General features: G+C 40.8%; 1 protein-coding gene and 1 long non-coding RNA gene across 12 annotated transcripts in view; both read right to left on the bottom strand.

Moving 5' to 3' along the window:
* Positions 1 to 3,223: 3,223 nt before the first annotated feature.
* Positions 3,224 to 7,305, bottom strand: LOC147752942 (uncharacterized). 2 transcript variants are annotated; one of them, XR_002682908.2, is made up of 3 exons: positions 5,401 to 7,305; positions 3,696 to 4,193; positions 3,224 to 3,334 (listed from the first exon to the last, which is right to left on the bottom strand). It is a non-coding gene; the product is annotated as an uncharacterized LOC147752942 (long non-coding RNA). The 2 variants fall into 2 exon arrangements; XR_015312712.1 differs by having other exon boundaries at positions 5,405 to 7,305.
* Positions 7,306 to 12,068: 4,763 nt separating this feature from the next.
* Positions 12,069 to 23,817, bottom strand: part of LOC111264495 (uncharacterized) — an 89,887-nt gene continuing 78,138 nt past the window's right edge. For all 10 annotated transcript variants that reach the window (XM_022840462.2, XM_022840466.2, XM_022840464.2 and 7 more), the window contains 14 exons: positions 23,228 to 23,350; positions 22,951 to 23,073; positions 21,396 to 21,647; positions 20,744 to 21,157; positions 19,762 to 20,150; positions 19,315 to 19,585; positions 18,948 to 19,135; positions 18,226 to 18,827; positions 17,831 to 17,937; positions 17,587 to 17,722; positions 17,189 to 17,351; positions 16,869 to 16,942; positions 14,356 to 14,538; positions 12,069 to 13,825 (listed from right to left, as the gene is read on the bottom strand). In XM_022840462.2, coding sequence (XP_022696197.1) covers positions 13,647 to 13,825; positions 14,356 to 14,538; positions 16,869 to 16,942; positions 17,189 to 17,351; positions 17,587 to 17,722; positions 17,831 to 17,937; positions 18,226 to 18,827; positions 18,948 to 19,135; positions 19,315 to 19,585; positions 19,762 to 20,150; positions 20,744 to 21,157; positions 21,396 to 21,647; positions 22,951 to 23,073; positions 23,228 to 23,350 — 3,204 coding nt within the window. In that variant the 3' untranslated portion in view covers positions 12,069 to 13,646. The remainder of the gene's footprint in view (positions 13,826 to 14,355; positions 14,539 to 16,868; positions 16,943 to 17,188; positions 17,352 to 17,586; positions 17,723 to 17,830; positions 17,938 to 18,225; positions 18,828 to 18,947; positions 19,136 to 19,314; positions 19,586 to 19,761; positions 20,151 to 20,743; positions 21,158 to 21,395; positions 21,648 to 22,950; positions 23,074 to 23,227; positions 23,351 to 23,817) is intronic.

Below are 23,817 nucleotides of genomic sequence, written 5' to 3'. Positions count from 1 at the left end.
GTCATCGAGCATTGACGCTGGATTTGAACAATATTATATACTAAGCTCTGAGGTTTAGAACTGTTTCAAAGAGCGTGCATCGCCTGATCTGAACTGAAACAGCTGTCTACGTCCGATCGTGCTTCAGCTAATTGCGAAAGATCTGATCAACTTCTTCTTCGCCGCATACAGAGCGTAGCTTCACGTTCGTTGTTCAAGTCGCTTAGGCATAGATTTCCACATGGTACAATTGACTGTCAAAAGTAGCGTCACCCCATTCGAATACACGGCCAGTTGAAGTCAATTGAGTGTTAAACGAGCGCCACGCCTCTAGCCGGTATCCACTTATACTCACAGGTACTCGAAATATTCGAACGTATAACAATATTGGTCTGCTGAGCTAGATTACCATTCTGACAATAGTGAAATTTCACGATCTCTCTAAACGGCTCAATTGTAATATTACTAGAACTTTTTTTTTACACCCTAAATTCGCTCCTATCTCGAAAAAAGTAGAACTGTTATAGCAAGCAAAGAACACCTTCAGATATTTCGTACTTTGCACTTCCATTTTCAGTGAAGCTTCTCTCATCTTATCTATTGGCTAGGTATATGTTTAGTTCTGTATAGGAAAACGTGCGGTGCGACGAACTTTACAATAAATACAACTGATCATTGATACCTTGAAGTTGTCTCTTTACATACAATCTAAGTTGATCCGTAGCGTATTTGTAGCTTTGCCTCTTTCGTATCCACATATTGTCTCATGGCTGCGTGAGGAAATCTACTTCAACGTCGCCGCGTCGCTTAGTACGAAGCTGCGATATATTATGAAGCACACATGATGGCGATCGCTCAAGAAGAATGCGTATATGTTTGACGACATTGACGGGAAGCTCTACATCTCTGTGAGTAGATACCTTTGTTTGTCTGCCTTTTGTGTACAGGGTGATTGTTTGTTTCCTGGTGGACAGCACGCACCAATGCCAAGAGTAGGCGGTATGTTGATCGTACGACATCACAGCACCACGAGGTGTTGATTGATTGTAGGTAGATTACTCACAGCATCAACGAGCAGAGGACCACTAAAACTTGATCGAACGATAATCAGATGAACCCTGATTTTTCGTTTAGCTGGCTTATTATAGCGGAAGGAAAAATCAGCTATCGTTGGCCGATTGAAACAGACCACCCCAGAGAGGCTAGACACCTCCAGTAGTCAGAAGGCATAAAATAAACAGGCTGTATACGGCGGAACTAACAGGCGCATATTCTATTCCCGTCAATTCTAGCTAGCGAAAGAATGCTGTCAATAGAAATTACAAGGCGTTCAGATTAAGTATATTCACTGAGACAACTTAAAATACGTTATATGTTAGGGAGACGGTCTATTATCGAACAAAAGCTGCAAAAGCTTAAAACAGATAGACGCCATGTTAGGGCTTACGAAAGGCGGCTGGTAACAATCAATCAGAAGAGCTATTTGTAGTATTTCGATGTCAACGTAGATGCAAGAGACAGGCCTGTAAGCTTTGTAACCTGGCTGACCAGGTATTGCAATCAGTATCCCTGTCCATAAACTCCTTTGCCTGAACTAACTTCTATCTTTTATTTCGTAGCAATGGCACGCTGTAACAAAGTGATTCCTCAACGCTGACCCCGAGTAGAGAGAAGATGATTCCGTTACTCGTTTCGGCCTTTTATGCGCAAGTGGCTTAACAGAAAGATGAACGAACGTTAAACATTTTTGTCATTGACGAAGATACAGGTCATGTATCCCACCGTAACAGGGAAAAATTAGGGAAAATCCATTATAGTGACAAGCATCAAGCAGGTCAACTTTTGGTTATAGCCGATAGAAAAAGAAATCGAACAAATAACACGATGAGATGTTTGCTTACCGACTGGCATTTTCGTTGGCATATCGAATTCTATAGGCTTTACACGATATGCGAGGCTTTCTAGGCTCAAATTGTCACGATCATCCAATAATAATAGCCAAGAAGGATTTTAAGCAAATAATTGACTCCTAGAGTTGGTGAGCGATGCATCACACTTTGATAGACCGTCTAACGCGAGTAGTCTTCTACTGAAATGTGGCTACTTAAAATGCACCTCGAATCCACTCCGTAACCTCGGTGAGCTCATTCAGTGTACTAGATAAAGATGCAGCTGACACCGGTTTTAGCTGCTCGGACCAGTTGTATTGGACAGCAAGCGAACGCTACTGGCGCAGTTCAGACGACAATGGATTTTATTGGATTCAAAATGACCGCCAAAATTGATGTTTTCGTGCCCGCGAAATCAAGCTACACATATGACCTCCCTACTCGAGACCTGGCCAACTTACTGTCTAGAGATCGTTTTCCCTTCTATGATTGCGGCGACCGGCCAACGTGGCTTGAAGGCCAATGCAGCTGAAAGACTCGAGCTATTTTCTCATATTTTACGACGGCTCATACATATTTGCGCTTCACACCAAATGGCCTAAAAGAAACAGCTTCATTTCGTCGGCTCTGATGATAGAGTAGCCACACGAAGGTTCAATTGAGAATCAAGAATCTAGAAAGCGACAACATGACGCGCGAAAATATCTGTCAACGCTTCTTAACGACATCGGCATAGATGGCGATGACCGAATCGGCTTGGAGATTTTATTGTGGATGATTTCATCTTGTAGCTTTGTTATTGATCGCCATATCGTATACGTCACTTAGTTCGAAAAGGGCAATGTTTACGGCAGCAGCAAGCAGTAGTAGTAGTAACCTTCGCGTCTGAGGCGTCAATGTGAAGCGAACGATACTGAACTTTTTGCCATATTATCACTTTGTAAATTAAACACATTCTGCTTAATATTCGACGATTGTGAACGCTACCGTTAAAACACTCGCTGACACGAGAGCTCTGATGAACAAAATCAAATTGGCAGCAATGGATTATGTCCAGAGTAAATACGAAGCAGCGATAGCAATAGCACCGGCAGTTGCAAATTCGATCGAGCACCATAAGACGAGTTAACAGTAAAGGTGTCATGGCATCACAGGCTGAAGCATACAAAAATTGGCAAATGTAACATATACGTGTCCTACACCGGTACGTTGATTAAAATTAGCCGGATAGTCGGAATTGGTGAAGATCAACAGTAAACAAAAACTACTCTCATCATACTTATTAGTATGTCAGTTTACCCGATTACAATGCTGTTTCCTTTGCTGAAAGGCATTCGTGTAATAACTGCAACTAATTACAAAACGACTCTAATATATTTATTAAACTTACTAAAGAGGCTCTACAACAGGGAAAGGTCACCGCGGGAATATCAGCTGTTACGGAAATCAAAATCAATTAAACGAACCTGTAGGTGAATGAAAAAAGAAAAAGGAAAGGTTAACCGAAACAACGCAAAGAAGTTCATCTACTTGAAATTGCGAGTAAATCCAATCTAAAAGCATATATATATATATATATATGTTTATTTAAGTGCCACGTTGACACCTACCCCATCGTATTATATCTAGTTTCAGACTATATACATACAATGTGTTTGTGTGTCGTCAGTTGTCTCATACAACCCGTGAATAGAGACTTTGTATACGATAATCTCAGTCAGTTGAATAGGGTGGGCTACGCCAGAATATAAAGATGAGAAGGTGTCACATAACAGAGCGGACGATGTGGCATTGTCATACTTTGCATATAAGAATTGCCATACTCACCGCTACGAATCATCGTCAAACATTTCGCTCTAGAGGTGCCACGGAGGTTCAAGTTGCTACCGGCTGAAAGATGAGATCGAAGTGCACTCAGCCATCCCGTCTCCAGCCACCACAGCTGAGCTAGACTGAGCCCCACACCGTTCGGGTTCCGTGGATTTTTAATTTAACCGCCACTTAATGGGTAGCAAGCGTCAATTGCCGCGCTGCATCCAGACTAAATACGAAGTAGCGGTAGCAATAGCACCGGCAGTTGCAATATTACATGTCGCCACAGCAGAACGAACAAATTGAAGACATCACCACACCCAATGGAATCGTTGTTTCATCCATTCCCCTTCCCGTTTCGATCTCTTTTCCATTCAGTGCTTCTCGCGTGCATGCGTGCGTGCGTGCGTGCGTGCGCGCGCGCGCGCGCGCGCGCTCTCTCCCATTCTTTCTCTCTCTCGCAAAGTGTGAACAAGTTTTGGCGCGTGTTGTAACCCATCATAACACCGCTAACTGCAGTAGGAGAAAAGGCGAGACACGATTCAAACTAGATAGAAAGAAGCTGTAAACTAAGAGAACGTCGGAATTTGACACATGTGTCATACGATTCGATTGGTAACAGAAGTAGATTAAACATCATACTTTTTAAAACGCCAGTTTTGAACATTATGGAATAGCGTGCAAGCCACAATTGCACTTATCATTGCGAAACGCTATGCTTACCTAAAGCCATGCTGTAGCAAGCGCAATGAGCATAAATATACTTCTATGTTTCGAGTTTTACGTCCTGCGTCGCCATTAGCCATTGCATCAGATGAATAGCTGACAGCCCCCTAGTACGCAACGAACCCCGTATCTGTTTATGATCGAATTTGAATTTCGACTAAACCCAGAGTCCCAGAGATTAGCAGGCAAGTACGTTTCCCTCTATGCTATCACGGAGACTGATTACACATACTTACTAGCATATAGCCGTTCCATATAGGGAGAGACATACTCGGTTTGAATTATCTGTTATTTTTTTTAAAGAACAGCTGTAACTAATATCATCATTAAAGTTTGATATTTATAACGCACCTTTAAAGATTTCGACACTTAGGCACTAAGGGCGATGAGGCACTTATTGAATATGTCTAACGGGGACAATTACCCTTAATAAATACTTCCCTTGGCGATAAGAGTACTTTTGTGTCCTAGTACTCAATAATCTATAGTCAATCAATAATAATAATAATATAATAATAAATATTCAATAATCACTTCTATTACTTATTTATTTCTATCACTATTTTTTGATTTTCATTTTTTAAGTGTCTGCAGTGATACAACTGGAAGATCAAGCGTCTCTACCGTGTTGTATTTTTAAAACACAAGCGCAACATTAAAAAAATAGTATAAGTAAAGAAAGCTGCAAATTCCGCAGGGGCTGAGAAGAGTCACTGATCAGAAGGTGGTGACTCACAAAATCGGCAAAAAAACATCGCGTACTCTATTGCGATAAAATATCTATAGACAGCTTGTACTTTATGGAAATTACACCATTGGCATTATCATAATGTATATTTGGTCTTAATGGTGACAACAAAAAAACCATTCGACCTCGGGGAACCACCTAACAAAACATTTTTAAGACGGACACGATGTTCGGCCACAGAGAAAAATTGAAGACAAAAGAAAAATCAAATAATTCGTTTTTGATTACTGCCCGAACTTCACTTACGTACTGCAGGATCGTGATGCTCGAGAACTTAAATTTCCAATTGGCTTTCCAAAGGGGTCCAAGGCCCCTACTGAACTTCCAGCAAATGTTCTCTTTCTGACAACAAGCGAAATCATTACACGAATTATTTGTTGATAGCCAGAAGACTATCTCCATTGTTATTTGATTAATTTTAAGCTTTGACAGAACGTCGACGTGCTCACCAATAAATAGACACCTTCATTTTCTTACGGTAACACAAGGGTAAGATCTACTTGAGGGAAAGCTTTTGAATTGGCGTGATGGATATGTATATGGCCAATGAGAGTTCTTCTAATTGATCAGAGGGCGCGCAAATTCGAAATTGTACCAATTCAATATCGCATGATTTTTCTTACGATTTACAGTAGTAATGTGTATCAATGTGCGCAACCACTCATGGTGTGGCAAACATTTCAAACATACTTTTTTCTCAGCTGTACACATATCCATCGCACCCCTTCAAAGGCTCTGCCCCAAGTAGATTTCAGTGCAATGTTATCCATGAAAGTGGTCCTGTACGAGCTCGAAAGATGCTTTGCTCGAAAAAAAGGTGCCATAGGACCTCTGTTTATTTTTTTTTTCACTCTCATTTCGCCTTGATGCGAAAAGCAGTCTAACGAAAAGATAATGAATACACAAATCTATAATGCTGTATAACCAAGATCTATACGCTAGTATAACCGTTTATAGAAGCTGGCTGTCTGTCCGGACTATAATACGATTCTTAATCGTTCAAGCGATCGTGAAGATGAAGGAAGAGCTTGTACTACCCAGCTTTGAACGATGCTTTACAAAATAGTTCCCCAGTAATAACGGCCGTCAACAAGCGCGTGTTTTGCGATAGCCTGAGACCTCCTCAACAGATCTATTAGCGCTCTATTAAAAGAGCACAAAGACCCTAAAAATATATTTGGATGGATCTAACCGCTCGACTATACATTGGATACAATGACGCTAACGAACAAAGCTGTTCCGCTTCACAGTGCCGCCGCTAGCATGGTTCAGCATCGTAATATGATTGTGCTACGCTGCGGATGTTTAGGACGAGGTGGAACTCAGGACGCCTGCAATACAAAAGAGGTGTTACAGTGTTAACGAGTCATAGCGAAAACGAGGCCTCATCCCACCTAATATCTTTGAGTTGGAATCTACCACATGCTTGAAGAAATCTAAACAAATTTCAGCTTGCTAAACCGCTGATGCCCTTCTATCGCTGGAGCCATGCACGCAACAGCTCCTACGAAGAAAAAGTGAATTACCAGCACACACTCATGTACACAGAAACGGCCACAAACCGGCTGCAGGTTCAAATATCGCTTTTAAGAACATATAAGACGTCTCTAAATGTGTTCGCTCGTTTCAGCCTTGCATCGAAATGGGTGTCGAAACGCTTGCAGCCGAGCAAAAAGGTGATAGCATTGGATAATGCTCGTTGGTCCGACTTTGATAGTTCGTTCGGAATTTAGGCCGTTTTCTCCATTCAACCTGTCTGCGGCCACACCCGCGACAGCTCCAGGGTGACAAAATAAGCTTGCGACAATTCAGATCTGTAAAGTGACTGTGACGTCAACAATTATACTAACAACAATTACAACAACATATTGATCTATTGAAAACGACAGGACGACCGTGATATTGTAGTCAGCTGAATGGTGAAAACGAAAACCCAGAAAATTGCTTGAAATTTATCGGTTCACTGCCTCCTTTTGATCTGCTCGTATTATCCAGTGACTTTGAACCTATTCCGATTCGACTCGCCACAAAACAGCTCGATGCCCCGATTGAGGCAAAAAGGTCCTCAGAACAGCCGCACAAGCATCTGACGACGGTCGCCTTCCTTCCTAACTGCAATATACTGCTAGATATAGATGCATACACGTAGATGTTACTTCATGCTTCCACATGCCTTGTACTCAGTGAAGTAGAAATGAAGTAGTATGATATCTATGATCCATATAATCGAGCTTAGACGATAGCGGTTAGCTCGACGTAACTAAGCGTTGCTTGCATAGTGAATAGAGCGTAGTACATAGAATAAAAGATAATTCAACATGATTTTATTTGCACCAGAAACAGGAGAGAACAATTGTAACATTTGTGGGATTTAATGAGTATGATATTGTAGTGCTAGTTGGCATTGGTCATTAGGATAAGAGAAAAGAAAGCCGATATGTGAAGGCAGTACCGAAGTGTATGGCCTACCAAAGCAAAACTTCGGGACTGGTTAGAAACTGTCCATCCAGCTGATTTCTATTGGATCGCAGGGAACGGGATACAAGACCGCCACTGCGGAAACCACGTTCCTAGTCGCCGTCGAAAACAGGCTTATTGGTGGCAAGGTTGCTCCCCGAAGCAGTCCATGCTCGTTTCCGTCATTGTTACTCATAGCGGCGCCAGACTGGATCCATGCTAAAGCGAAAGATGATGAAAGGGGGGATCGGAACAGTGACGGAAAAAGATGACGAAAGAGAAAGAAGGCTTAAACGTCCCACGCGGGAAGCTAATTGCCACAAGGTCTCTAACGCCTACGTGCCAGGTAGCTGCGGGTAAGCTATAAATGCCCTAAACTGTTAACCGTTATATGATCAGTCTCTAACCGATGATTTGAACTTCTACAATTGTAGATAAATCTGCGTTATTCCGAACTCTACGAACGAAACGTCACTGTTGCATACATATTATATAAGACGAATGATTATGGCAGCGTATTTTTATCAAGTTTGTAGATCGGATAGGGCAGGGTTTTAACACGAAGCGACCAGTGTAATGCGATTGATTCCCCAAAAACGCTGTACCTCTACTAATTTTATGTACTCGTATGATCACAATAATTGCGAATGACGCATTACACAAACCATTGCGTGATACCCGGTTGACCTGTGTAAAAATTTACAACGACGCTTAGACAAACCCGCTTTTAGAACTGATACGTCGATGGAGGACTTGCAGTTAGTTAGATCGTAAAGTCCTGTTTCTGTTACTAGTCCTTGAGCCATTTCTAACAAAAAGGAACCTCCACTGAGGCTTCGTGGTTCGAATTCTTGAATAAAACGAAGTTGCCTCACATCAGTGTTATAGTCATAGTCATTCTGTACATGATGTACAATTTGAAAACCTTTTATTACTTTATCCAACTGATATAAGATCGTACCAGTCCGTATGTGTCCTGCGATATCAACGACGAAAACTGCTCAGCAAGCAGCTCTCCAGAAACCCTTTGTGAATTTTGTCTGGACACTCCCGTACTGACTCTATTGTACAATGTCATACATGGCCTTCAAGAAAATCCCTTCATTAAAATGATACGAAATGTCTCTGAGATATCGACTTGCTCTTCCTAAGGCCTTCCTCTTTCATGCTTGGCTACCGTAAAATTGCATCAAGCCTCTGCAATACAATAGCTATCTCGCAATATCATCGTAGCGAGTCACTGACATTTGGCAGACAGATGAGCTGCTGAACGCTCGGCTACTATTCCGCGATCGACTAATCGCGAAAGATCGAGAAGACATGGCCGCAACAAGCGCAGTAGCAGCAGCCTTTTCGCTGGCTAGTTCCGACATGAATCTAGCGCAAACCCCAGGAGTCAGCTTCAAACAAATCGACCTTGGTGGTCCGCTAGCCATTTTGTTAATGCGAGCAATACAACGGGTAACTGAATATGATACAGTCATCTGATTGACAACGAAGAGCCCGGAGACTCTATCTAGAGTATATTGTCACAATGGGTGCACTGGCAAAGCGGTTTAATGAGGAGCATCTCCTCCCCAAACCAATTATTACAGAACGCACTTCGATCTTTGTCCAGAGACTGAGCAAAAACGGATAGAGTTTGAAGTAGATAGATCTATTTAGCTGACACTCCTGGCGGTATATCGTTCATTAGCTGTCTGCGATTCGCTGCTGGAATGAGTTTATAATACTAACTGAAAGTCCGTAAACCTAAAAGACGGCCAACACTGCTCACTACGTTTATGCTCGATTAATGCACGGATCGCTAGTTTCTTTAAAGTATGATTTTTTTTTGGAACTTATTACTGGTACGCTGTGCGTTCCTTCTTCCTTTGATATCTTCGCTTCATGAAGGTTGACGAAGGTAACGCGATTGACCTTTGTAATCGCAGCACGTGCAATGATTCTTATAATTTCTCTATGCGCATCATAATGTTCCCATAATACTTTAAAAAAAAAAAGCCAATGGAACATATAATAGGTCCAAGATTCGTATAGGCTATTGACGGTATTTGTAATTGTGCAAGGCCAAACTGCCGGACAATATTTGGCGCATTTCTATACGTCCTTCGTTTCTGCGTCCCTTTAAAAGGCTCTGCAGCGTTTAAATAAAAGCAATTCAATACTTTTCGGTAGACTTCTTGTTAAAGGATGTTCCTTTGTCCACTCCGAACGCTGCCGCTATATGTTCTGCTTCATCATTTCCATCTGTCAATGGCATGAGAATGCTCAATTCTTTGGGCGATTTTTTCCAGTCAAACTGAGCAGTGGTCCAAATTAACAGCTGAAAAACTAATGTGGCTCACCAGCCATAGGCTTTGCTATGTGGAAACTTCTTCAAGATAAAGCTCCTATCCTATTTTTAAAGATAAAGCTCTATATAAACAACGAACGCCAAATAGAGGCTTTATGATAATGAAGCGTTCATGCATATTTTTTACGAAACAGCCACATGGCCTGTGTAAGGATTTTCGCTAACTAGCCTGAACTGGCGGTGATGAATATCTAAGAAGCAGACTGAAAAGTAACAGGATCCTGCGAAGTCGCCTCGAAGCAACGCCGGGCATCCTCAATTTCAGCAAGGCGAAAGCTTCACTCGGCACGTTATAGAACCGGTAGAAAAACAAACGGAAAAACTAATAGTGGCCAAACAATATGTATTTGAACAAATAATAGGAAATCAAAGAGATGACAACTATGATATTAATTGTAAAAAAATGAAGCGACAGGATTTGTATATCTCTGTCACAGCGTCATGTTACTGACGCCCTTGAAGTAAGTCCTATTCTAAACAAGTGGTCTCTTATACAATTAAATTGCTCAATGGTTGTCGATCGCACAACTCGAGTTATCACGAACAACAACAACAACAAATACACAAAAACCGCACACATCAATTGCATCAAGATTTTTACACGCAAGACAGGGAAAAAAACTGCGCGACCATGGCGCCAAAAACCAGAAGCATCCTTTGCTCCGCCAAAATGCCAAATTGCAGATTACTAATTCTAATCTGCAATAATAGGTCATATAAAGATTACAAGCTCATAACAAAGAAGATGACGAAAAAATTGCGAGAAAATTTAGACCTGAGAACAACTATGTCAGGAAGAATTTGACGCACTCGAAAGAAGAGTCATGTTTGCCTCATGGTTGCATTGTCAATGATGCTATATGGGTGTGCGGCTATGATGTAGAGAAAAAGCGAAATTGTTAGAAGATTGAAAAAAGTTGCATGTTAAAAAGTGAAATTGTTCCTATTGTTTCTTCGACTATCGGGGAATTAACTCTGAATAGTGTGACCATTGCTAAAGACTGCTGTCAAGGAGTTTAAGACTTTGTTCGTATTTTTTCCTTTAAAATTTTGCTTTAGCTCCGTATTCATCAAATCCAATTTCCTGTACATTTGTTCCTTCTGGAAGCTCGAAAAACACCTAAAAATTAACGGTTTTGGGATGAACAAAACAATTAACGAAAAGAAGAGAGAAACAAACAGATTTATTCCCAAGATGAATTCGGACGCTGCCTAAATGACTGGAAAATATAGAAACAATAGGGCAGGTGCATGTATCCGGCGGGATGACTTCAAAGGGGGCAACTGGGACCTCGAAGATTAGGCCATAGGTCTCTTTCAATTAGGAGAACGATAAATATATTTTTGCACACGAAAGAGCTTAGAGCTAGACGCATAGCAAAAAACGCTCCACAAAAACCACTGTAACCCATTGGGATATGTCAAATTAAACGTAAGCTTTTCCATACATGACCATATTCGACTATGATCATTTTCCCTTCATATGGTATAGGTTAAGAACTATAAGTGATCTTTGCGTAATTCACCACAAAGTTCAAGAACAATTCAGGTAGCTCTGTTTATCTATTGTATGACCGGATATATAGGATCCTGTTTATCTAGTTACCAGTGTTTGCAGTAAGGATGATGAACCTTTGTGAATTAATGGCTCTTCAACTTTGCTAGAGATTGTACCTGGCCTTCCAAGTGCAGCCCTATCCAGTCGCATAGAATTGTTACAATCTTCTTAGCCTAAAATTCGCGTTTGTCAGGGAGATCTAACTTAAAAATTACAAGCAGAATAAGAGCGTTTAGAGCAATGCTTGACGGTAGTATCAAAGAGGATATGTGTATAATCCATATTCTGGAATTGGTAACTAACTAAGCTGACACACGTTTACTGTCTGCGGCAAAAGCACCTAACGAAGTAGAGAAAAAAGTCCACATAGCATCGCTTATATAAGTTACCTGATGGCGTGTCAGTTGTGATGGTGGTAGCAATTGGCATATTGTATGAGGATCTTCTTATATAGTTGTCCCGCCGTTGAAGATTTGTGGAGTTATTAATAAAATAGTAAACATTAACTCATTGAATCTTTTACAAAAAACGAAAACACTGTAGTTCGTGTGAACGTAATTTATTTATTAACAACTATATTGAAGTGACACTTCAGTTTAAACACCAGCTCGGGCCTCTTATTAACAAACATGTTTAAAAATCATTGTCGTAATGATCTGTGAATGTAAATCCGTTAATATACACGTTATTAGTCGTAGTATATCTCACAGCACGGTCAACGCCTGCCTTTAAACTCTGCGCGCCAAGCTTGTTTTATATCTGCATCAATCCTATAGTACAGATTGTTTCGCCCCATAGGTAGTTTGCATTATGTGCGACATGTAAGTACATCCTTTTTATGTGCATATATATATATATATATATATATATATATATATATATATATATATATGTGCATGCTGACAACATCGATGAACCATTTAGCGAACGTATTTTTTTTACTGAGGCAAACCTTACTAAAATCTCAGTTATAATGTATATATATATATATATATATATATATATATATACATATATATATATATTTAGTTATTTTGTATAGTTCAAATCTTCTTTGCAACGTCGTCCTTCGGGCAACCAGTAAAACTCAGTTTAACCAATTGAAGATGACAAGTCTAAAAAAATACCGCGAGCATCTAGCTGGCTGCAAGGGTGAACTACACACAAAGACAGAATTGAAAGACTTTATCAGTGTTTTTTTTATTGACAACCTCTTTAAAATACTTCTTGCACTTACTTGTACACGTACTAGCTAGTTGTTTCAAATAAGATACGGATAATTCTATTAGAAAGTCTAACTATGTGAGATGCAAGACCTTGAAAACGCTTGTTGCGCATGCTTGCCGACAACCAAATTATGGAAAATGGACGAGACCATTACGTTGAAAACATTTTAACATAGAACCCTGCGTGTGTATATTGCAATATAGGTGTAGATGAGCGTTCATATAGATTGTGGTGCGAGTACATGCTTAGGATACGTTCGAGGTCTATAACATGGTAGTGTAGGGAAACTGAAGAACATTGTCCGTTGGTCTACTGCGAAAAAGGATCTCTAACGAAAGGCTAACGCGCTAAAGATCCTCGACTCCAATGCGTACGATTCACATATTTTCTACGACCACAAACGTATCAACACTTGCAATCCAGTAAGCAGCCTTATTATGATTATGTATGAATCGAACAGGTCCAAAGCGGAACTTCAAGTTAGCTCAGCTAATAGATGTAAAACAGTTTGCTAACTCACCACAAGCGTTCATATAACAGAGAGCACGCATATAATTAAGGCTGCTTATTATATAGTTGATGTACGTTAGTTAGATAGCTGATGTTAGAACCCATCAAGTGTTGGCTTTATGCCTAAAGTGAGCGTCGATGCTGAAAGAAAATTTTCGGGGGCCTATTGTTGAATTTTTCAGAGCAGGCCATTTTGCTCTTTCGCACTAACAGATTCCAACTAACTACCAGCAGTGTAGTAGTTTCGAAAGTAAGTCATCACAAAAAAACACACACTGCATTTTGTCTACCTATCCTGAAGAATCCACCTGCTTATAACAAAACAAGACAATTTACGCGTGCTGCTACGGGTGAAAACTTTTTTAGCGTGAAGGGCACGACTTACTACGTTTTCTTCAGTGAAGCTGCTCCGTGCTTGAGCGTTTTGTATTTCTCCTTAAAGAGCCTTTTAATTGTGCTTTTGTCATTTTTGGTCGAGTTTGTTGAATCCCTTATGGCCTTCTGTTTCTTTTCTCTTTTATCTTGCGTCTTCTTTTTGGGCACAAACGTAATTCGATTGGACTCTGAAAGAAAACATCATCGCAAATAACGAGAGATTTCGAAACGGTAAAAACTAACTGAGGGAATTGCTAAAAGCCCGATATCAGGGATTGAAAATGAGAACTCTACTGATAAGTCAGCCATCCGCTTGAACATGTAGCTACATCAGGGGTTGTAAAATAGATTATATGCTTAAAAAAGATTTCTTAAACGTAAATTGAAGTTAAAGTAAATCTTGTTCCTTACTGTACATATCATATAATCGTGACAGCCCTAAAACGAACCGATGAACGTATCTCTCTTCGTAGCATATTCTATTAGGAAAAACGGCTGGTAGCTCATCGAAACTACACTATCAAGCAAAATTTATGAAAAATCTTATATACGTTAGATAGATTGGACCGTTTCGAAGTCCGCACGGCAGCTGCTACGAAGCTTCAACTCGCACAGTATGACAAAGGCACGTCTGCCCCGAAAACAGGCGACGAGCGCACTCTGCTGATACGATTGCTCTAACATTGTAGTATTTTCAGCTTAATAAGATGTCACTTACTGGGCGAAACGCTGTCGTTCATTAGAAGCGCTCTATGGCTTCTGGCATCTTCATCCTCTCTTCCAAGCCTTCTTCGATCCATCTCTTGTGCATCAACAACTTCATTTCGAAGTTCAACCACTTCGACCAATTTGTGAATAAGAGACGCCTCACGTTCATCGTCCTCGTTTGTCCTTTGGCTTGCTACAAAATCAACAAGTGGAATCATGCTTCAAATCGCTCCTTGTTTTAGATAGAATGCAATGTAATTCTTCACAAAGATGTGTGACATAGCAGCTGTCCAACGCATAAAACAAGGAGCAAAATGGCGAACATTTTCAAGTCGACATATAATCTTCAATCCTGCTCATTACTAGATAAGGCTAACTGGTTGCCAGCTTTAGAGGATCTTTGCCCTATGCGTACACGTCCTGAGTAAAGCCAGCGAATAAAATGTAATTGGAAAACCAGACATGGTCTCTTCAGCATAGTTAAACGCTGAGTTACAATTGAACCCCTCAATCGACCCCACCATAAGCAACCCCCGCCGGGATTTTCAATTTGCTAGTTTGTACATGGCGGATAATCTGCTTTGACTTACTTATAGAGGCCAAAAACGAGCACAAATAACAAACAACATCACTGATCCTACTGAAAAAGCAATACGATTTAATAATCGGGAAAAATTGGTAGCACAGATCTAAATATCGATAGGGTGTGTCAGTTCACTGAGCATTAACTTGCAGTCCTCCAAAACTTCCGGATATGGATTGATCTGAATCTTTTGATAGGCAAAAGACACAAAACTAGATTCGACCACGTATATAAAAATAGAAGCCAAAAAAGAGCTTTATGACAATAAATAGGCTAAAAATGACTCGATGGATAAGCGATACTTATTAAGTTCAAGAAAGAGTTAATCATATAAGAGGCCCGATAGACAGTGACCTTCCTCTATGGGACTCTGTCTTTATTAGATACTAATATAACGTGCAGCCAGATAGTATTCTTCAATTCAGTTTTTAAGATAACAAGCGGCATAAGGCGGACTGAGTTGGACAGTGTGAAAATATACACCTGCAAAACCTAAAACGATTTTGAAGATTTTCCGAGAAATATCTAGGCAGTACACACACAGCAGGTGGGACAGCAGTTTCAGGTTCTTTCTCGCACAGGTTCTAATCTAACGGGCGCACGCCCATCTATCAACCAATCAGAGGCAGAGATATGCCCTATGGCCGCCAGTCGTAACGAAGAAAGGCCCTATACGGTGAGCAGAGAGCTCATTTCGTTGGCAATATCGAAACGAGCAACAACTGCTAACGCACCCGTGCATTTCTCTACTACTGTGATCTAAGGCTTGAGGCAGAACAAGGTCTATGTCGTGTTGTTAGTCCAATATGTATACGAAAGCTGTGCTTGTTGCTCTCCTGCTGAATCAGGGTTTGTGCGTCGTTGGCCAGGAACTTAGAAAGCTCAAGCATAATCCCTCAAAAAAACAGCAAATAGACGATATTGTTATTGATGAAGTACAAGATGTTCACGTGAAACAGCATATTCTTATCGATCGAAACTATAATTCATCGTTCACTGTTTCTATACCGATGTTAACGGTTGTTGTGCCCGGTCAAAAAGAATCAAATGGTGTGGTTCGTCTGTCAGTTTCGCAAATCACTCTGTGGTCGCTCATCTGGATCTCGTTCATCGGTCTCATGTATCCAGTCTTTCTTGGACCCCATGGAAAGCTGCATCGACGAAACTTTGATGGCCAGAGTTACTTGGATGAAGCCTTTCGTTTTGATCCAACGATACTCGATCATATTGATAGGATTGTCAACATGACTCAAATCTACGAAGACATAATAACACTCGTGCCATGGGAGGTATCACAAGACTGTTTAAGCCGTAGCGTTTGTGAAGCACATGAAAACGTATTAGACTTCGGCCTAGCAGGAATGGCACTCAGAGGTGTATATTCAATTGAGGAAAATGGCTTATTAGGAGCTACCTCAAAAATGACCCGTGAAGCCGCTAGCAATGGGCAGAATCCTAATGTGAAATGTGAGGATATCTATTCTCGGTGCATGGTATCGCCACTTGAGATGTACAAAAAGATTTTGATGTACTTCCTTGACGAATGAAACGACCAAAAACCCCTTCCATAATACCAGCGAATAAAAAAATTGGATGATCTTACAATCAGTGGCTTAGCGCGAAGATATTTTACTAGCCAGCAGGTGGATGTAACGTGTTGAATAACGTATGTACGTATAAGATACGGCGACGAGGCGAAATAAACAAATGTAGCCAAATTATGATTCCACTAACTAATAAATGACTACCTTACCTCTGAAGGATGAAAGTGATCGATAATTCTCTTCTTTCAAAGCTCTTTGGCTGTGAGTATTCATTTTGTTGTTTTTTTTTTTGGTCATTTAGTTGTTAACCTGGTCAAGTACAAAAGACATCTTTCAATAACAGATATATTAATTCTGTCGAAAGTTAAGTTTTCAATGGCGAAGATCTTTACTTACGTGGCTTATTTAATAGCAGTCGAATTTGGTATTCGAGCTCGATCTGCTCCTCTTCCAAACGCTGGTACCGCTTGCTACAAATTTCAGGCATAACATAACATAACATAGTATAGGACTGTCAGACATAAGGCACGCAGTGTTAGACAACCAAGTACAAACGAACAAGATCTTTAAAGCACCGACATGGAAAATACATTACAGAAAGCAGTTGGTACGGTTCAAACGACTACAGTAAGAATCTAGAAATATATGATTTTTGATGTTGAAATGTGTCCTACATTGGGTTCCTCTCAAAGGTAATAAAATATCCGCGTACTAACATATACATAAGTTCAGCCTGGCGCCTGTAAAGAGCATTCTTCTCATGAACTAGGTTAAATAACTGTATCATCAGTTCCTCTTCACGTTCACTAGACGCCAGCCTCTCTGGTTCGCTCGGGCCATCTTCTGATGCTCGACCACTGCTGCTGGTACCCTCAGATTCTGCAAGACACAATCATCTTGTTCGAGTAAGTGGTACTCGTCAACTGAACACTTGTAGCTTGAAATACAGAGGTATCGGAGGGCAGTTATGTATATATATAATGTGTTCACTTATCATTTATTGCCGAGAAAGAAAGAGGAAGCCAATAAAATGACTTCTCCGAAAATTTAATACAATGCACTCAAAAGAAGCTAATTTAAATAAAAAAAATACTTATATATTTAGTACGTATACCACTTGGGATTGGGGTTGACCGCTTCAGAGTCTCCTGTCTCGGAGGTGTAACCGACAATTGTCTCAATTTGAGTTCGATAGCTTTTCCGCGCGTCTCCAACTCTAACTGTTTCTTTTCGATTTCACGCATCTCCGCCTATAAATTGAACCTCACAAATGAATCGATACGAATACAATGCACTTAACTGAAGTAACTGGATCACTATTTATATTCTTTTCGTTGACAGCCTACTTTTTACTCTACCTGAATGGCTTTTAAGCTGACGGCTTGCAACTCCCGCCGCATAGGCACTGGTACCGATGGTGCAGGTCTCTTTTTGCGCCGAGCTTCAGTCATCATCGGAGGAGCCGCTGAAATAGAGAGAGAAATATGGGCTTGCAAACAAATTACCAAATGTAGTTCCAAAATTAATAATTTAAGCTGAACTCGCTGAGTGTATACGTTTGTGTGTATATTCTGCGGTACCTGAGTGGTCTCCATCGGTTGTTATGCCAATTTTCTGTTAGTCTGCACGAGTTTCTGTTAGTTTGCGGCCATCGTAGGCCACCGAAACTCTGTCACTGACTATACGCATATATTTACATTTGTACAAGGTAGGTTATTCATTATATATATATATATACCTTAAACAAGCTTACCTTTAGGAGTTGACGAAAGAACCATCGAAGGAGTTAAGCTTTTTCTTAAGGAAGTCTCTGCCACGTTTGTTTGAGCATCAGGGCGGGCCCCTTTAAGCATGGCGGAGGGTGTGTCGTTTGTGGGAATGGGCACACCAGAGGACATTGCATCACCTCGGGATGAACGCAATTCTATTGAGGTGAGTGAAGGTTTTGGTGGCGCAGGTGCTTTCTTCTTAGGTGTCCGCCGTAAAGAGGACGTATCGCTTCCATCGGCGAATGGATTTAATGACTCATCATAGGTGCGACCAACTGATTGAGCCGGTGTTAAACTTGTTCTAATTTCACGGCTGCCAATGCTGTTATACTGGCCCCGTTGCTGGTCCCCGGAGCCGCTGACTGACAGAGGCCGATCCTCGACGTCATCTTCATCATCTCCGAAGGGGTTTAAATCATGTGGATATTTCTCTTTATTGACTTGCACTACTGGAACACTTTTCGATTTTTCCGACGCAGATGGAGTTATTGCACATTCGGGTGTGGTCGTTTCCTCACGGTCCTCGTCAACGAACGGATTCAAAGATGCTGGATATTCGACTCCAACGATAGGCGTTTGCGAAGTACTGCAAAGCAAAAAAAACGGTAGCTTTATCGACATATGATTATTTAGCAGCTGCAGTGTTATCAGGATATAGTTTCCATAGGGTTCCAAAGAGAGCAGGGTGTACAGCTCGAGGACGAACCTTAACGTTATCAGAGATTTCTGACTATCATCTTGGGATGTTTTGCGAATAACTCCTCTTTTTGGTTTTGGAGGTCCAGGACTCTTTTCTACTTCAGTTAAATTTGATGAACATCGAGCTGAATTAGTCTGATCAACCGTTACAACATCCGGCGAAGAGGAACGCGCTTGTGGTGTAGTGGATTCCACCTGCAAATGATACCTTAATTCGTTTATTTTGTACTATAGAATTTAATGTGACCAGGAATTACAACGAATAATGTTTATAGTATTTTGTTAGCTAAAGGAAAACTAAAGGCAATAAACCCGTAAAGGTTATTACTTAAACGGCACAACGCCGAACATACTTAAGCACTAATTTGAAGTACCTTAACAATTGAAGTCGTTTGGTGATGTGTTGGCATAGGACTGGTAGTAGGCACTTGAAGGCTCGTCTGTTGTCGTGTTTTTTGACTATTCTCATTGCTAGTATGGTGAGCCTCGTTCATGAATAGATATGGACTGGGGGATCGTCGGCCAGCGTATGGACTTCTGTAATTAGTGTCGTCAGTGGTGAAATTCGACGATGAGGCCGACATTGTGCTGTCGAACTTCCTAGGACTAGGCCGCGGCTTGTCTGGTAAAATTAATTGCGAACATCTAGAAATAAAAAAAGAATGTATGTTAAAGGTTTAGTAGTGATGAGCGTATTCGTAAAGCAGTGAATATAACGCCTAAATAGGCATATCAATACGTCTGATCATAAAAGGAATCAGAATCTCATTATATTGATAATAATAAAGGTATGTTGTTGTACCCCACAATTATAGACGCACCCTGATAGCGATGATGAGGTTTGCATCAACGATGAAAGCGATTTCGACCTACCGTCGCCGGCCAACCGGGAGTCAAATACACCCTTATATCGCATGTCGCTTGGACGAGATACGCCATCACTGGTAGACAATGTTTTATCAAATGTCGACTTCTGTGATATTCTTAAACTGCTGGTTCTCTGAAAGCCATCACCAAGATTCGCCGGAAACTTTTTTGATGTATTTTTAATTGAGAGCTTCTTTAGACGTTCGTCGAGACTGGAACGTGGGACGCCCTTCACCGTCTGGTTTAATGATTCCGGAACTGGTGCAGCGCTGAAAACTCTGTCACTTGGTTTGCTCCCTACGCTTAGCCTTCTTTCTGGAAGTGGATCAGCTTCGGTCGGTGTCTTCGTACAGAAACCGGCGGACAATTCAGATCAGAGTTATTTCAGAGTATTCGACTGACGGCATTCGAATGAACTAGCTAAGACTAGAAGAAGGATGCATGTCTCAGAATTGCACCATAGATACAAGATGTTAGATACTAGACACGTATGCAGACATCGTACATTGGCAGTGTTATTAATGATGATTATTATTAGTTATTATTGAAGCTATATTTTTAGTTCCTATGTGATAGACACTCTTAAAATGTCGTTCATCTTTTACTATAAATAACACCACTTTAGCCTGATAAGACGCGAGTTTAACCGAATGATCCCAGCTATCCCGTTGATTTCTCGGTTAAAGTTGCCAATCTAATTTGGCCTTGTTCAATACTATAGCTGTCAGCGATAGGTTATACTATAGTGAGGTTCTTAGGTATTCTGGCGTAACAATCTGGTTATTCCTATTCTAGTCTGATCTGACACTAGGCCACCTGTTAGCTTAGCAAATCGACATACAGTTAACCATGAGCAGCTATCGTGTCGCGGCAATCTACTGGCTTGGTGTTACCAGTCGACATGCCCACTTCGGCACGAATACAGTCAGCGCTTACCTTTCGAAGATTTTCACGGAACTTGGCAATGTCCGGTGTGGTACAGATTGGTGCTTCCTTCAGCGATTTGGTCGGAGACGGAGTTCGGGAATTTTTAGGTGTACCGCTTCCTAGCTGTCGTTGGCTCGCTTCATCCGACTCACATTTGGTATTTTCTTTTTCCCTTTCAATGCTATGGATATCGCTATTTCTTTGATTGCTTTGTTGTGAATCCTTCCGAAATCCAGTAACTAATGCGATTGGCTTCGGTGCAATACTCGGTTTTTTAACATTAATTTTACCTTGGTAAACGCCAACTCTACGCCTGGCCGGTACAGACGCAGCTTTGGTTTCCGAGGTTTGCAGCGCTTCCGAAGATGTCAGAACCTGATCGGTGCCTGTAGGCTTTGGTGACCTTGGTAGCGGTGGACGTCGCTAATTTTCGAACATCCCATAAAGGGAAATCATATATTGATGACGAATCATATATCAGCTGACATATTAACAGGGCTCACGTGTAAAATTGTGGCATAAGTTTCAAATTATTTCGTTTAGTATGCCATATATGATTAAGTCTAAGAGCATACCGGGAAGTTTCTCGTTTTACCGGGAAGAACCATAGAGCTATATAGTTTGTGTAAACATAACCCATATTAGTATTTAACAAACCTACCTCTACATGTTCCTTGCATTGGTTGTCGCTAATTCGACGGAGTTCAGGCTCGCTTCCTGAGGAAGAATGTGCCGCAAGTACCGTTGGCGTCTTAACGAGCTCACGACTAGTTTTCATTGACGATACTCGTTGTGAGGAATCCAAAGAAGCGTCGTCCTCCGATGACGACGACGATGACGACGATGACGCACAACCAGATTCGAACGACTCGAGCCTCCGACGCGTAACATCCAGTTCACTCTTGAGCATAAGCTGGAAAGAGCCAAAAAAGTAACCTCGGGATACTTTTCACGAAAATATAGCTTGTTTGCCATTTAGCATTTAACCGTACTATATACAACTAAGAAAACACTAGCACGCTAGCTAAATTTCATTTCTAGCAGAGGCCTAGTACTCAGTACGGCGTTTGAGAAACCGTCAGCATTTATCGTTGTATTTACCACGAGTTCAACGAGCCTAGTTACGTTATTTTACCTGGTGACCTGACTTATCTACAGTGATACAATTTATACAGTACATAAAACATTTATATACGAGACCTTTTGTCGCTAATGGATATACATCCCGTGGGGAAATATCTGTCAGCTCAGATGATAGCGTTGAGCCGATATTATGACGGTCTACAACCAATACTTATATGGATTTCTTGAAGAATATATAAATAAAGCTGAAAAAATGGCACAGAGAGTGAACAGATGGAGGTGTATTGTAGAGCTTCAGCTTTCAACAATGTCAAAATACTGCTCAGATAATTGTTATAGTATCCGACAACTACTGACGATACCATCAGACCGAAGTAACGTAGATAATCAGAAACTATTCGTAGCTTATTCTGAGCCTCCTATGATCTTTGACTTATTGCTTATTATATATGCTTTCATGATGTGTGGTTTCGTTTGATACTTTATATAGATAATGCTTAGCCGCTGAAAATTACGGTAGTTGAATTGGGCTATTTGAAATGAGTACATGTGATGGCTTTTTCAATGAGATTAGGGAGCTTCTGTAAATATATCGTTATTAAAGTCCGGCTTCTCAAAAATGCAATATGGTGGTATGGTAGCTGAAGAGGGCAGGCGTTCTGTGATAAAGTTAAGTATGTGTGGGCCGTAATAGCTGAAATTCTTCACTGCAATTAAATCACAATGAAACAAAAATTGTGTTCGAGAAAATACACCTATATGTAAGCTAGCCGCGCTAACAGATTAAACAAGACAAAGACGTCTGTGCCGTTGATGATCGTTTATACATCTTCCATTATACAGCGTTATGGCACCATCAACGCATCCATATTAATAAATATTTACATACAATATTCTGCAGCATCTTCAGGCTGTGAAACGTACCTTTTCCAAGATTTGAGCTCGTACATGGGTCTTATACATTATTACATATATGTTCTTTGATCAGTTCGTTAATTGCAATTTAATTTACTTCAGCCAACTGACAAGGCTTCAGGTACAAAAAAACGCCTTTAAATCCCCTATCGGGGTCAAAGTAGCGATTCCACAAACACAACTGACTAGTGCTAGTACAGATAGCAACTATGAGACACCTTTGTAAACTCTGGCCCTTCATCGTGTGGGCAAACGGTACACTCGTATCGCTCTCCAAGCGTACTCTTGCCTTCATCGAGGACGTCATCCGCTAATCCATAAGCACCCGGACTCAGGATCGCCTGTCAACAAAGCAAATAGAATTCATAACGAAGCAACCAAATCTATAGAAAATAACATTCAGTAAAAGTGGAGCTAACGACGACATATTTATTATAGAAAACGATAGAGAAAGCTGGCTTGTTGACGGTGTCGACAGACGTAGCCGTTTCTCACCTGACACCTGCAGCATCTAAAGCATGATCGGTGATAGAGTCTGCTCCCAACGATTAACCGCTCAAGAAGGAAAACTTTCTTATGACAGGCAGTGCATGGATTGGCCTGCACAAGGACCGGATCCTGTAAAAGCGTCAAGTGTCATATTAAGGAAAGAAACTAATAAACAATAGTTCTAAAAGAGTAAGTCACGAAATCGTAGAAAAGAAGGAACAAATAAGAATAACGTAACAATGTGTTCCGTACAGTATGAGAAGCCACATGCATAAACACGACTTTAACAACAGCGACGTCCCAAAACAAGCTCTGGATAAAGTATGGAAGCAGCTTTTCGTTTCAATTCAGGACTCGAATTTAAATTGTAACCATGGTGCCTGACTGTCAGAAATGACACTCTGAAAATATATAATAATGTTTGTTTTTATTTAGACACAGTCTTGTAATCTCAGCATAAAAAAAAAACTCCCAATGTAAGTACCGTACGCTAAATCATTGACACAATCTATTTAACTCTACAGGTTGGCTACAATTCGGACCGTAATGCGGGGCAGCAGATATCTCTATTTTACTACTATTACAGCGCTTGATAT

Source organism: Varroa jacobsoni, unplaced genomic scaffold, assembly GCF_002532875.2.
Source record: "Varroa jacobsoni isolate VJ856 unplaced genomic scaffold, vjacob_1.0 scaffold_867, whole genome shotgun sequence".
Taxonomy (NCBI): Eukaryota; Metazoa; Arthropoda; class Arachnida; order Mesostigmata; family Varroidae; genus Varroa; species Varroa jacobsoni.
The sequence above is the reverse complement of the archived record's forward strand: the minus strand, read 5'-3'. Positions and strand labels throughout refer to the sequence as shown.